This window comes from Eublepharis macularius, chromosome 3 (assembly GCF_028583425.1).
Source record: "Eublepharis macularius isolate TG4126 chromosome 3, MPM_Emac_v1.0, whole genome shotgun sequence".
Lineage (NCBI taxonomy): Eukaryota > Metazoa > Chordata > Lepidosauria > Squamata > Eublepharidae > Eublepharis > Eublepharis macularius.
Genome location: NC_072792.1, coordinates 83,918,434 through 83,933,259, shown reverse-complemented (window position 1 = coordinate 83,933,259; position 14,826 = coordinate 83,918,434). Strand labels below are relative to the sequence as shown.

Here is a 14,826-nt window from a genome sequence, read left to right as displayed (position 1 = left end):
TCCATCCTGTATATAATCACTATGGAGTAAAATATTTGCACTTTCTCTGAGCCCAGTACCCCTGCCATCCACCTCAAGATAATAGGCTGAGAGCAAGCAGCTGTGCACTGCCTTCCCTTAAATTAAGGGGAGAAGCTAAAATGCTCAAATTTTTCTTCCAACAATTCTAGTGGGTTGCAGAAAGTAGAGGGGGCTATGTAATTTCTGCTATATTTCTGCAAGTGTAGAAGCCTGTATCATGAGCAAAGACCTTGTGTGAGGCTGGAACTTGTCCCAGACTTACCTGGGACACAGTAGGTGGCCATGACCCTAGCCGCACTTTTGGGCTGCTGACAATTCCTACAGCTGCCCTCACAGCAAGAGGGCCAGCATTGCTAGGCCAGGCAATGTTTAGCTTCTATACAGTACCGAGCAGCCCCTTTAAGAAGCTGCCAGCAGCAGCAGCTGGGCCAGACCAGCCAGATTACCAGGAAAGCAGGGAACTGGTGTAGGAGGAAAGGGAAGGTTGTTGAGCAAGCATAACTAATGGCAAGACAGGGAGGAGGTACCAGGTCTTCTCCAGGCAGTGGAGAAAAAACTTGGGATGAGAGGAGTAGCAAGGTGTAGGTAACACCCCTCTCCTCTCTGCATTCAAAGCCTTTGTTGGTCCTGGATTCTCTGATGCAACCACAGAGGCAGATGGAGGAACAAGCAGTCACAGACCTGCAGGATCCCCACAGACTTCCTCCTGTTCTGTAGACCCCCATCCCTTAATTGTGTGCCAGATTTATTGTTCTCTCTCTGTCTGTCTGAGGTCAGATGCACACATACATTTTTTTAAGCTGCATTTTTTTCATACATTCAGTTAAAATAAATGCTGCCACATCTCATAACACCATCAAGTTTAACAGTGTATGTTGCTTTAACTGTTAATGTCTTTCAATCAGTGGTCTTCCAAATGTGGCTGTTGCTACTGGAGGAGGAGAACAGGACTAAGGGGAGTGCACAAGAGAGGCAGAGACAGTAGTGGAGCTTATCAGTGAGTTAAGGACACATCTGTGGCTGTTTAGTTCATTCAGTGGCTTTGCTTTGACCTGGAACAGCTTAACCATACAAAATATGATCCAGTCTAGCCAGTTAAATAGGCTTTTTTAAAAGCTAAACTTCATTTAAAAACTTAGCATTTTTATATCATGCCATTGTTCTAGCTTCTTTTCTACTGGTGTCTGATGTTTGTCATGTTGACTTAACTCAATGTACCAGGCAACTTTGCTTTTGAAATGACTTACTCATTGTATGTGTTGAAGGACTATAATTATGAATGTCTTACATCTGTAATTAATCTCCAAGAAAAATGCTTTAGTATTTTTTATATACCCATGAATATGAGTTAATGATCTCAGTTTTATTTGTGGAATAGGCTGCCTGTGGTGGTTGCCACATGCTGGTTTTTGCCACACCAAGGTCTAAAGAATCAGAAGAAACACATGTGCCAGACTTAAATGAACATGGCTTGTCTACTATAGTTTCTGAATTGAGCAGAGATTCATTAGTAATAAATACCTTGCATCGAACATTGTCTGCACGTATGCGACGAAGAGAGAGGGTAAATTCTAATAATTATTTTCCTGGCCACTTTCTTCTTTTTATTCTCAGCATAACTACAATGTTCTAATTGCCTTGATCTTTAGCTACTCATGTCTTATTTTTGGAACATCATCTAGGATTTGAGGGAAGAAAGAGGAGGGTGGTGGTCATACAATATTTGCATTTCAACAAAGTGGGGAAGCTTGGAGACGATGGAGACATTAGAAATAAAACTATATGCCCCAGTGTGCTGTAATTATAATTATAAACTAGTGAGCAGGAGGGATGGTTAAATTGTGCACTGTGTTTTTCCATGCCTTTATATGCACACTGCTTGCTGGGCTGACCTTGCAATCACACCTGGCTGCCATGGTTGTTATATACAATTCAGGTTATATTTGCATTAAAGTAAGTCTCAACTGAAGAGCCTCATGGTGCAGAGTGGTAAGCTGCAGTACTGCAGTCCAAGCTCTGCTCACGACCTGAGTTCAATCCTGGCGGAAGCTGGGTTCAGCCTTCCATCCTTCTGAGGTCGGTTAAATGAGTACCCAGTTTCCTGGGGGTAATGTGCAGGTGACTGGGGAAGGCAATGGCAAACTACCCCGTAACAAAAGTCTGCCAAGAAAATGTTGTGATGCAACGTCCCCCCCCATGGGTCAGTAATGACTTGGTGCTTGCGCAGGGGACTACCTTGGACTACCTTTACCTTTAAGTCTCAACTGCCAGTGTAAACTCTGAGTTGAAACGAACTCAGTGACACATGCTGAAAATCCCTGTTTCATTTGAATACTAAAATTTTAGAGTACATACATCGCATGATGCTTTTGCATACTGTGATCTAGTTTCTGTGCTGCTGTCTGTAGCTGGCTAGTGATTTTCCTTTACAGTTTCTTTCCCTATCTAAATTAAAGGTGAAGTGAAGCCTCTGTCTCACAAGCTTGGATTGTTACATAAAAATATAATGCGAGTTTCTTTAACTTTGGTGTTCAAGGTATATTCAGCTGTCATAAAAACTTGCCCAGAAAGACACTGCTGGTTCTAGAGATGTTTTCCTGACCTCAAGCGATACTACCATGGTGGCATTCATTTTAGAAAAATGAAAAGCAAATGCTGTCCTCACATGACCATGCTGTGTACTACTATCCTTGGATTGCTACCTTTACAATGACTTGAAAGATGCTCTGTGTTTCTTTTAATCCTTTAACAAGGAAAAATCACCCCAACAATTTAGTCGATTGGTACGAACACTTCCTCCTCTCGGAGGAGGTTCCATGAAGCCTGCATCAAGTGTCATCAGCAACACTGTCTCGCTTGGTGTACAAACTGCAAACCTTCCAAACTCAGAGAAAACTAATACAAATAAAGATACTGCATCTACAGTGGACTATGGAACAGGTGACCATATTTTTCCATTGTGTTCTTATAAATATTATCTTGTACTTTATGAAGAACAAGAATCCTTATAGCTGTAATAAAAAATTACTGCTAGGGACTCAACCCACAGTGTATATGTTTAAGTAGAAATAAAAGGTATACTGACAGATACGACAGACAAAGGAAAGATTTGAGAATCACCTTTAGCAGAATTATGGAAAAGGAAGAATTTCAGTTTCTAGACTGACTTGAAAATTGTAATGATGATGACTGTTCATAGTGCTAATTGAAACCAGGCTTTTCATTGAATTCCATTCTACCTCATTAGTATATGAATTTGCAAACTTTTTTTTAAACATAAAAATTTTTATATGGTGTCCTGTATTCCATTTAAAGGGGCTGAGAAAAAGGAGTGTGACAGTGAAGAGGAAAGTTCAACAGATGATTATTCAAATGAAGGCAGAAGCCTAGGGGACACCACAGATGTCCTAAATATGGTGAGTTATGTACCTCTGATTATATAGTTTAGACAAAATTGTAGGACTCCCTTTCTGTTGCGTGGTTGTTATACCAATTCATTACAACTTTAATTAACTCCCCCATCCTACAGGCTTCCACTTAATCCCTAATGTATTGTGGTCTGTGGCACCTGTAAACACTGAACAAAAACATTTCATTGTCCTTGATTTTCCTAGACAGGGAAAGATGAAAACCTCTTCTTGTTTCTCCCTCACAACAGCATTTTTTCATCTGCTGTACTCTGAATGCTATCGTCTGAATATTGAAAAAAATATTTTAAAATGACAAAATCTGCCTCATTTAACTTGTTTCAAGTGATACATACATTCTTGTTTTATGTTTGTGCTTAAAATTGTGTGGGTGATTTTCTGGCTGCTGTCTCTGATTCTTGACCCATTTTATTAATCAACAAGATTTTTTTTTAAAACTCTGATCTTCTTCTAAATAAGCAATTCTTCATCTTTTTAATGTCTGTCAGTAGTCCAGGTAATGTGGGAACAGAGCTAATTTCAGGTTTCTGGGGGTTTAGACGAAGAGTACATGGGTCCTCTCTTCTTGATCACCACCACCCACTGCACCCCCTGCTTATGCTTCTCCCCATCCAATTATCCCTCTCCTATTAGTTTCCAAGCCTTCCCACGGCCTCATTGCATGCCTAACCACACTTCTGGCTTCATGTGCTGGCCAGTGTTGCAGAACAAGGGAGGATGGGAGGTGTGCAGCAGTGGCAAAAGCAGGGCCACCACCCAAGTGCCTTTCTCCCAGCGGAAGAAAGGCAGAAAGGTGGGAGAAAGGCAAGGGAGTGGGCAGCAGGGAAGCAGGGAGTGGAAGTGACTTGGTGGTCAGGAAGGTGGCAGCAGTGAGGATCCTCAGGGTATGCTGCCATTGGTCCTTTGCTTGCATACATTAATGTGTACATACACATTTTATATTTATTTTTTTATATTTGGGGCAGTTTGAAGAATTAACAAGAAATATTAATCTACATAGAAACATATAATCTGTTCACTGGTGGTAGTGCAGGATGCTGTTCAGAATATAGAATTTCTTCAGTATATAGTCTGCTCCTGTAAGAATATTTCCCATTTCAACATATTCAATACAGAATATGGACTCATTAAGTAAGATTATCTTAAGACTGGAAAAGGGTGGTATTTGTTCAGAAGATAATGCCATTGACTCTGTCTGCATTCTTGCCTTATGTGTGCTGATGTCGAATTTGAGCCAAGAGGAAAGGTGGGGTATAAATGTTTTTAAAAATAAAATAAATAAATTACTGCACATAAACTTTTTTCATGTTGGATGCTCAGGCCATCTACAGCAAAACCACAATTCTCTGCTCTCTTATGTCCCCTGGGGGCATGGAATTTTGCATAACACCATTTCACTGAAATAAACACCCTCATATTAAGTTTGTAATTCTGGTATTATTAAGGTTTACTATGTTGGTTTATTAATATTTTGGACTATTAAAATGAATTATAGGGGTGTTCTGTAATAATCTCTGGTTTTGCAAGCTGGTAATACATTTCTTATACAGAACCATTACTATTGTATATTAACTGTCTGAAAACTTCGTTTATATTGTACTTATATTATACTTTTATATTGTACATTCTTATCTGTGAGCGCTGGTAAAGTAATTTCAGTTGAGAAGAGTGGGCAGTGTTCACAACCCTTAACAGTTTGCTCTTGCATATATTCAAAGTTACATTACAAAAAGAGTGTCTGCTTGTGGCTATTTTTTGTATCTTGTGATGATCAAAAATATAGATGCTTCTAAAGAAAAATCACATGTGGTTGGCAATAATATGTGGTGGAAGATTTATACATATATTTTTTCAGAGCCACATAAAAGCAGTATCCTGATTTCCCCCCTACCATCTCAAATATGTTGAGCATATATTTCCAGAACATTATATTATTAAATGAGTCTGTTACGGTTCTGCTGGGGACTTCTTGGTATAGGATTTAGGCGTTTTGAAAAATATCTATTATAATTTTTATTAATATAAAATGCTTCTATGATGATTTATGAATAAGGCTAAGTAACTCTGAGGTACTGTGAAATCTTCCACTAAAAAAGCAGACACACAATGCAATCCTAAGATCACTACTTGAGTAAACTCCATCAAATAAATCTGAGTAGAATTCTGAGTAGGTCTGCTTACTGTTGTTTTCACATGAATGTAAATCAATCTTAATTTGTGATCAAATTGCTTTTGTTGACCACTGATATTGAAACTCTTTTCAGACCCATGTGATGAAACTGGATCCCAGTGACCAGTCATTACAGTTAACACCAGTTCAAAAGCAAAAGGTACTATCAATTTATATATGCATTTTTTGAAAGGAGTTATCTGTTTTCTATGGCTAAGAACATTGTCAGGTCAGCCAATTCACTAGCTACGGTTTTATAAACAGCTAAATTCTAACTATGTTTTCAATAATACCTGTCCATTTAAAAACCATGTGCAGCATTCATTGATTACATTCATAATCTTGCCTAGCATGGCATACATGGAATTCCCAGGAGCTCTCTCATCCAGGTACTGACCATGTCCAAGGCTGCTGAATCATGTGCTATCCAGCTATACCCCGGTCTGCTATAGTGGAAACTTGATACTGGCGACCCCCGCCCACCCCCACCACTACTCAGTAGGCTGGTGATGGGGGATGCAGGAATAAATGCTGTTGCATTTTAATGGCATAATATCACTTCTGGGATGAACCTGGAAGTGACATCACAGTGTTCTAGGATTCAGCAGAAACTATGTTTTGTATTGGTTTTAACTGAGGAAATTGTTGTGAATTGCTTTAAGTTCTTATTTGAAGAGAAGTGATATATAAATCAAATAAATAAATAAATAAATAAATAAAACCACAGCGTCTCCACTGAATCCTAGTGAGACATGACATCGCTTCGAGGATTGCCTTGGAAATGACAATATGCCATCAACAGAACAGTGCTCCTCCCCCAAATCTCTCATGTGGTGCCAGCTATAAGCTGGCAGCACTATCTGATCCTTCCTGGGCTTTTGATTCAAACACTATGCCTGTGGCATTTCCCCCCACCAACAAAAAAAATAAGTTTTGTGCTTCTTGCTTGAAAATATGTTACATTAATTACTGTGCTACCTTGCTAAAAAATTAATATTAAAATTGAGACTGTTAACTTTAATCAGCTGTTCAGTAGTGCTAGTATTTTCTAATGTTTCATTTCATCTTTATTGCCTCTAGTTTTCTTGTGTGTTAGATATTAAAATCATGATCCTGTAAAATACTATTTGGAAGTGGACCACTCTGACTTGATGGAGCAATAACAAAAATGGCTTAGCTGTATAGACATGTTGGAATATCTCTGCACAATCTGGTCTATCCGAACTTCTTTCTTGTTTTCTATAGAGTAAAAATAGGACAAAACAATAGAATCCTTATAAATAAGGGGTGCAGTGCTTTATACAGTACAAAATTTGGAAAATCACATTATTAACTAGCACTAGTCATGTCTAAGTGGTATCCATGTTCCAAGGAACACTAGTTTGAGAATGGTGGTAGTGATATTTCCTTCATGCCATGTTTTTGGCATCTGGTTGGACACTGTGGATGCCAGATTTCATGGGCTTTTGGTCTGCTCTTGGAAGATTTTATGATCAAGCTTTCATTGGATATTAATGGCAGCGCTAGGCACATACTTTAAATTTGCTACTATGAAATTAGTGGGACTTCAACACACAATTCAACCAAAATAATGCAAAGTTTTTAAATGTTTGAACATTTTAATTTTATTTAAATCTGAAAAGGAATAAGATGATTAGCTAACAACTGAAATTATTGATTTGTCAGGAATGCTACTCCTAGAATAGATTCTATATTCATTTCTTATGATCATGAACTTCCACTGATTGCAAGGACTTCCTCATGTGCTTCAGTGAAGACTGAAGCCCTATATGAGCAAAAGAATATGCACATTGAACTGTTTCCTCCATTGAAGCGAGTAGGCAAGCTCTGTAGGTAGTAAATATGAGTGTGTATTAAAACAATGCAAAATGTATTAATACAGTGAAATACTCAGAAAGGAACAAAAATGTTAAATATATGTTATGTGTTGGGAATTACTGGATGTTTATGTATTCTAACAGGAATATGTTTAATATGGCAGACAGATCCTATTCTTTTATCTGTTACGTCTCCTTCTCATAGTTTACATTTAAGCTATAATACAAATCTGTCAAAGTGTCTTACTGTTTTCTTTCTGATTTGTTTACTTTCTTCCCATTTGCTCTCATCTTGTTCTTAATGTTCTCCTTTCTTTTTCTTTTTTGCTTCTCATATGGAATAGAAGAAAAATAAAAATGTGAAACTAAACAGTTATGGAACTATGGGGTTGAAAGAGTCTAATCGTACCCAAGTACAGGAAGGTTTAGAATTAGTTGATGTATCTCCCCAGGTGGAGCCTGTACATTCAAGTTTACTTAAAAAAGAAGAAAATAGCTATTATGATGCTTTTGTAAGGAAAATTAAGGCTGGTAAGAAACATGTCAAAAGTAAATCAGAACAAGCTGTTAATGTTAGTGGACTGAAGTCTGGCACTCAACAGACTAATAAAGAAGACTTTAAGTTGGGGAAAAGGAAAAAAGCTGATAAAAATTCTAGTCCATACCAACAAGGAATGCCAGCAAAAGGTACTGTTGACAAAATGGGGCAGTTATTTGTGGATCTTCAGAAAAATAATGCAGAGGCTATAGTAGTAAAATCTGACAAAGATGAGAAGATACAAGGTAAAGAAAGCAGTGAAGAACAGAGAGAATTCAAAAGCAAGGAAAAATTTATGAAACAAATAGCAGTAACTTTATCATCCTCTTCAAGTGAGGAAACAGATAATGACTCAGCAAACTATGTTCTTCAGATGAACCAGTACAGCTATGACAAAATGAGAGAGAGAGGAATGGATGCAGAAAATCAAAATATGAAATGGAAAGAGCAAGATACCTGTAAAGTGAGGAAGAGTCTTGAAGACACCAGTTTGAAAGGCCAGAGTGAAGACAAGACAAATGTATCTGATGGTCCAGATAAGGATGCCCAAGAAGAAGGACAGAATATAGAAAATGAGGAAGAGACAGAAAAGGGGGAAGATGAGAAACTTGATAGTGAAATAGAATCTGGAGAGGAGGAAAGTGAAAATGAGATTAGTAAAGAAAATAAAAAAGATGCCATACTAGCCATTGATAAAAATAATGAAGACAGTAAATATGATGTCAATAGTGAGCATGGATTAGAGGAGGAGATGAAAGGGAACTTTCAAATAATAATGACTGAGAGAAGTAACATAGGTAATGGGATGCAAGAGAAGGAGGTACAAGTTGTAGATGTGAGACAAAAAGAAGACAAAACTGAAAACACAGAAGAATGTGAAGTTCTGGAATTAGCCCAGGAAGAACAAGAGAAGAATAGATGGGCTGAAGAGAGAGAAAAGGAGGAGAGCAAGAGTGATGAAGAAGAGAAAGAAAAGGAGGAGGACAAGAGCAATAAGTGCTGGGAAGAAGAAGATGAAGCAAGAGGAGAAGAGGAGGAACGGAAGGGAGATGAAGAAGAGGGGGAGGAGGAAGAGGAAGAAGGGGAAGAAACAGAAAGTGATGCAGAGGAGGAGGAAGGGGAAGAAGAGGAAGGGGAGGGAGATTATGATGAAGTGAGGGGAGAAGATGAAAAAGGTGAAGATGAAGAGACTGAGGACAAAGTAGAATTGGAAGAAGAAGAGCATGAGGAAGTGGAGGAGGAGGGGGAGGAGAGGGAAGTAGAGGAGGAAGAGGGGGAAGTAGAGGAGGAAGAGGGAGAAGAAGAGGAGGAAGAGGGAGAAGAAGAGGAGGAAGCAGAGGAGGAAGAGGGAGAAGAGGAGGAAGCAGAGGAGGAAGAGGGAGAAGAAGAGGAGGAGGAAGCAGAGGAGGAGGAAGAAGATGAGGGGGAAATGGAGGAGGAGGAGGAGGGGGAAGAGGGGAAAGCAGAGGAGGAGGAGGGAGAAGTGGAGGAGGAAGAGGAAGAAGAGGAGGGGGAAGAAGACAGGAAAGCAGAGGAGGAGGAAAAGGAGGAGGAGGAAGTGGAGGAGGAAGAAGAGGAGGAGGGGGAAGAAGATGAGAAAGCAGAGGAGGAAGAAGAGGAGGAGGGGGAAGAAGGAGATGAGAAAGCAGAGGAGGAAGAAGAGGAGGAGGAGGAGGAAGAGGCAGACCAAAGGGAAGAGGATGAAACTAAGTATGAAAAGGAAGGGAAAGTAGGAAGGAAAATCAAAGATTATAAATATCAAGAAAAGAAAAGAACTGAAAAGAAGACAACACATAGCAAAATCAAAAGTTCTAAACAGAATGTGATGTCAAAACAGCATGTTGTTAACGGACTACAACATTCCCAGCAGTTTTGGAATAACGTTTTACCTCATTATTTAACACTAAAGTAGCTCCAAATGCTCGTGATTATTTAAAATGGGTGTTTTGCTCAAGAAACTATATGTCTATGCCAACATTTACCTTTTTATACCTAACATTTCAATTTTTTAAAACCAGAACAGCTACAGTAAGATTTCAGGGGAATGCCTTCAAGTACAGCTTTTTAAAGCACATTATAGTAATGTACCAGTAATGTACATTATAGTAAATTTGTACCAGTAATGGTACAAATTTGCCTGTAAGAAATGTATATCCTGTTCTCCAGTGTAAATCCATGTGATGGGATTTGCAAGCCTATCCACTTCACGTTTCTCTTAGACCAGTACAATCGCAGTATTATTTGTCTGTATAGTCATCAAAGCCATTTTAGTGTAGAGTGTTAAGCGCTGCTTACCAATGGTGAGAGTCTTTTTCATCCTGTTGAGTGCCTTTTATAACAAAGGAATTTGTAGCAGTGTGCCTTTGAGTTAAACAGCACAAGGCTTGCAGCCAACTTTCACTTTTATTTTCAGGTGCGGCTCTTCTGTGTTTGAAAGGCAGTTGTGTTTTATTGCCCTTTCTGCTTCCTTTTCTCAGAAAGAGAGAGAGAAAGAGAGAGAGAGAGAAACCTGTGTGCGCAGCTTCTATAGCACTGCATTTGGTATATACGCAGGGGAGCTTTATCTGTGGCTATTTGGATTCCACCAAACAGTGAGGAGCTGCAGTGAGGAGAAGGAGTCAGGCCTAATACCTCAACCTCACAGCAATTTCCTAGCCTGTATGGCTTTTTGTCCATTCATGCATCATATTTGTGTGCAAGTTGAACACAGAAAAATCTGCATCTGTTGTATTGGCAGTTGGTTGGAGACAGCCTATTATAGAATAAGATGGAAACTTATTCCATGTTTGTATTTTGTACATAAAAAAGGTAAAAAGGGACTCCTGAAAGGACAAAACATCTTACGCCACTTTATTTTGCATGATAGTATTAACACAACTTGGCTTCCATTTTCCAAATGTACTCCTATACTCACTAAATACTTCAGCCACTGTAATATATTCAGAGTGCCTTATATTAATATTCCAAATGAATTTTTAAAATACAATGCACCTTTAAAAAATCCGTTTCTGGAATTTGTTCTTTACTTTTGGTCTGGATACATTTATATATTTGGGAAATGTTGTTGTGTCATAACTGAACAGCCCTGTTTTGACCAAGAGTTTTATCTCTGAAGTGTGTATAAACAGGGACAGGCCATTACATTTTTTCCCATCCTTGAGAACTACTCTCTCTTGACCTCAGTAATGTCATGGAAACAGGTGTCTTAAACCATCCTAGATTTTCTGGTCCGGGACTGTCATTAGAGTACTGTACTCTGCATAGGAGAAACTGACAGATATTATAAATCTTAACGTAGGCATTAAAATGATATCAATATATGGGCACAGAAGGACAGCCAATGACAAAACAAATATGTGTGTGTCACCACATAATGTGTGAAATAACTTTCACTTGCAGATTAATATTGTAAGTGAAAGAGATGCAAATCCAGGACTCATGATCCTCACTCAGTCCATGGTTAGCCTTGGTTAGAAAAGAACTGTGAAGAATTAAAAAAATAATCTCGTTGTTAGCAGTCAGGCCTCTTCCTCGCGCTAAGAGGGCAGTTTATGGATGGAATATCATAACTGCCCCTTGTAAATCCAAGGCACTAGCTGGCCCAGAGCAGATGGCAGCTGGGCAGGAACTTGGCAAAGTACTAGAATGTGAGTCAGAGGTGGTTGACTCACTGACGGCCCCTCCACATCCCGGAGAGTTGCAAAGGTTTCCTAAGAAAACCCTTGTCTAATCCCAGCAATGGTTCCCCCCCTCAGCCGCCTATCCTAATTAGAGCTATTCAGCAAGCCTGGTAGCTTCCCCATCCAGTACTTAACAAATTATCAAGCAGTATTTTCACCAATAGTCTATCCTAGATAGACATACCAAGTCCCTCCCAACTTACTGTTCTACCTGCCAACAAACCATTAAGTTATTGTTTTGGGGCACAGATGCCTGCTTTGCCCCAGGATATGTTTTGCCCTATAATTGGGCTCCTGGTGTGTGTTCTGGATCCGTGCACCGACCCTCAAGTTCACTTGAAACTCTTCTTCTCACTGTGAAAAGCTGGTTTTTTTCATGGCTGCCTCCGCAAACCCCTCCTATCTTTGAAGTAATTATCGCCCTCCCTAAAACTGCTTTCTGCCACTTTTCTCCCTGTTTTTCTAGTTAGCCTTGTATACTCGTTGTGTGTGATTTTCTGCATGTTTGCATTTATTTTCTCTTTAATAAAAAAAACCCTTTCTGATTGAACATCTGCATGATTTATTTGAGAGTTCTCTAAGGGAATATTTCCCATAGACATAGATGGAGAATCCCAATTACCCACTCTCACCTTCTTAATGCTAATTCCCCTAAACAATTAAGGAGACCTCCTATTTGGGTAACATCCTGACCATTTAGAAAGTTTCACAGATCTCTTCTTGGCATAGGCTTACAAAGGAAGTCTACTTTTTAACTTTTAAAAGCTTCTCTTTCCAGTCACAAGGACTAAAAATATTTATTTTTAACCAAAACTGAATACCAAGCATTAGATAAATGCATGTTACTGCACTGGATGATAAATTCCCTGTCAGACGGTGATAATGGCACAACTTGTTGGTGTCCTTGGTTTGACTGTGCAAATTTATTCATATCCCCAGAATTCTGTGTACTAATAATACACACCCATTTTAAAAACATAATGACATCACCATAAATGACTTTTGCAGTGTTTACAAATGCTGCAGTTTCTGTCCATCTCATAATGTACTGTGCCTTTAATAATCTTTGAAATGTGCATTGAATTAGGAAATGTTGATTTTTGATTTGGACTTTATTTATGGTATTTCCCAGGCTGTCTCAGCTGCCACTAAAGACATGAGGTTGGATACAGACTAAATTGTCAATTCGCACTAATTCTCCTTCCTGCACTAAACTGCCCCTCCCCAAATGTTGGTCCACAAGATTCTCTATTTCTTAGTGGAGATCAGTGGGCAGGGAGAGATTATAAAGTTTTATTTTGCTGAGAGAAAATTTAGTCCATGTCCATCCTATGAACTTTAGACTTCACTGTGTTCTATATTTATCATAGGGAAGAACCCAATGTCTTACTGGCAGTTTTGAAGAATATGGTAAAATTTACATTTCATTATGATTTCTATCCAGATTTTGGAATAGAAACTGTCTTAGTTGCCAAAGGATGAACACGGGCAATGTATCCCTATTTTCCTGGATCAATGTGATGTTCAGTACCATCAACCATAGTACTTTCCTAAACTGCCTTTCTGTGTGGTCTTGTTTTCAGTCCTTCAGTAATCGACTAATTTATCCATTCTTAATTAAAGTTTCTGAATTGCCCAGTCAGCAAAATTTATTTCCCAAAAATTGGATAACATCAGAGCTTCTAATAAGGTCTAATAAGAAAAATCTCCTCTTCAGAACCTGCGCAAACCGGTTCACAAACTGGGGCAAGTTCATGAAAATTTGTGGTTCATGGAGTGAGATGAACCATGAACCGCATGGTTCATTTTGTCCCAGTTCGTGCCCACCTCTACTATAGAGATATCTCTAAGCTCTTTTACATGTGACAATAATATAAAAATGTGATTGTCTTAAATTTAGCTGATTCATAATTTTAATCATGTGATGTTTTGCTAAAGCCAACTTATGATACCACTGCACACTTGCACAGATAAAAATCTTACAAAGTTTTGAAAATATAAAAAACAACTACAAACTAGATTAACAGTTTATACTTAGTCTTCTCTAGCAATTAAAAACGTTTATCTACTCTTTCCCAACTACTTTTAAATGGCTGTCAAAGTTAAAAAACCATCTGTGTTTTCCCACAACCGGCTAAAACTGCATTAAAGGTCATATAAAGTTTACAAAAATACATGTGTACAATAATAAATATATACAATAATATGCATGTGTATAACTTGATATGATTAAAATCAAATCTCTATAACACTTCCTGGAAGTTGGTCTCAGAAGGTGGTACTTTGTCCTGTGGCCTTTGTTTTGTAGCATGCTGCAAGATTCTATCCTCTGTTTCATTTTAACATCTCTATGAAACTGTGAGGGAAGGTCATCCAATGAATTTGTATTTTGTTGTCATCAGTATGCAGATGACACCTAGCGCTCTCTCTTTTCTACTTAATGCTGGAGGAGACAGTGGAGGCCTGAACTGGTATTTGGAATCAGCGATGGACTGGATGGGGTCAAACAAGTTGAAGCTTAATCCAGACAAAGAGATATTCCATGTTAGAAGAATAACTGATTTGCGGTGTGTTTTGCCTTGGTTGAATGGAGGTTGCACTCTCCTTGAAAACCTAGATTTGCAAGGCTGTATGTGTGCTCCTGGGTACCCAGTTAGTGGCTGTAACCAGGAATGTCTTTAGCTAACTTAATTTGGTTTGTCAGCTGTGTCCCTCCCTAGAGAAGAGAGATCTGGCTGTGGTTACTCATGCTCTAGGGACATTCAGATTAGACTCCTTTAATGTACATTATGTGGGGCACATCTGGAAACTGTGGCTGCTGGATAGTTGGTAGGTGCAAACTTCGATGAGCATGTTATTCCTATTTTATTCAAACTACACTGGTTGCCAGTTAGTTTCCAAGTCCAAAGTACTGATGGTTACTTGTTAATGATTTGGGACCACAGGATTACCTCTTCCCATGTAGGCCTGCCTAGGCTTTGTTGTTGTCATTGGAGTTTCTTTACTGTATGCCCTTAATATTTGAAGTGCAGCATGTGGCCACAAGAGATACAGGGCCTTCTTGTTAGCAGCACTGTGATCACGGAATTCCTTCCCACAGGAATCTCATATTCCCCCTCCCCCCCTTTGTTGGCCTTTTATCACCCGTTGA

The 14,826-nt window shown here is 38.9% G+C and overlaps 1 protein-coding gene across 1 annotated transcript in view; it reads left to right on the top strand.

Annotated features, from left to right (window-relative positions):
- Nucleotides 1-14,826, top strand: part of RPGR (retinitis pigmentosa GTPase regulator) — a 54,446-nt gene that overhangs the window by 18,817 nt on the left and 20,803 nt on the right. Inside the window, exons 10-13 of the mRNA XM_054973697.1 lie at nucleotides 1,400-1,585; nucleotides 2,775-2,961; nucleotides 3,337-3,437; nucleotides 5,714-5,779. Coding sequence (XP_054829672.1) covers nucleotides 1,400-1,585; nucleotides 2,775-2,961; nucleotides 3,337-3,437; nucleotides 5,714-5,779 — 540 coding nt within the window. The remainder of the gene's footprint in view (nucleotides 1-1,399; nucleotides 1,586-2,774; nucleotides 2,962-3,336; nucleotides 3,438-5,713; nucleotides 5,780-14,826) is intronic.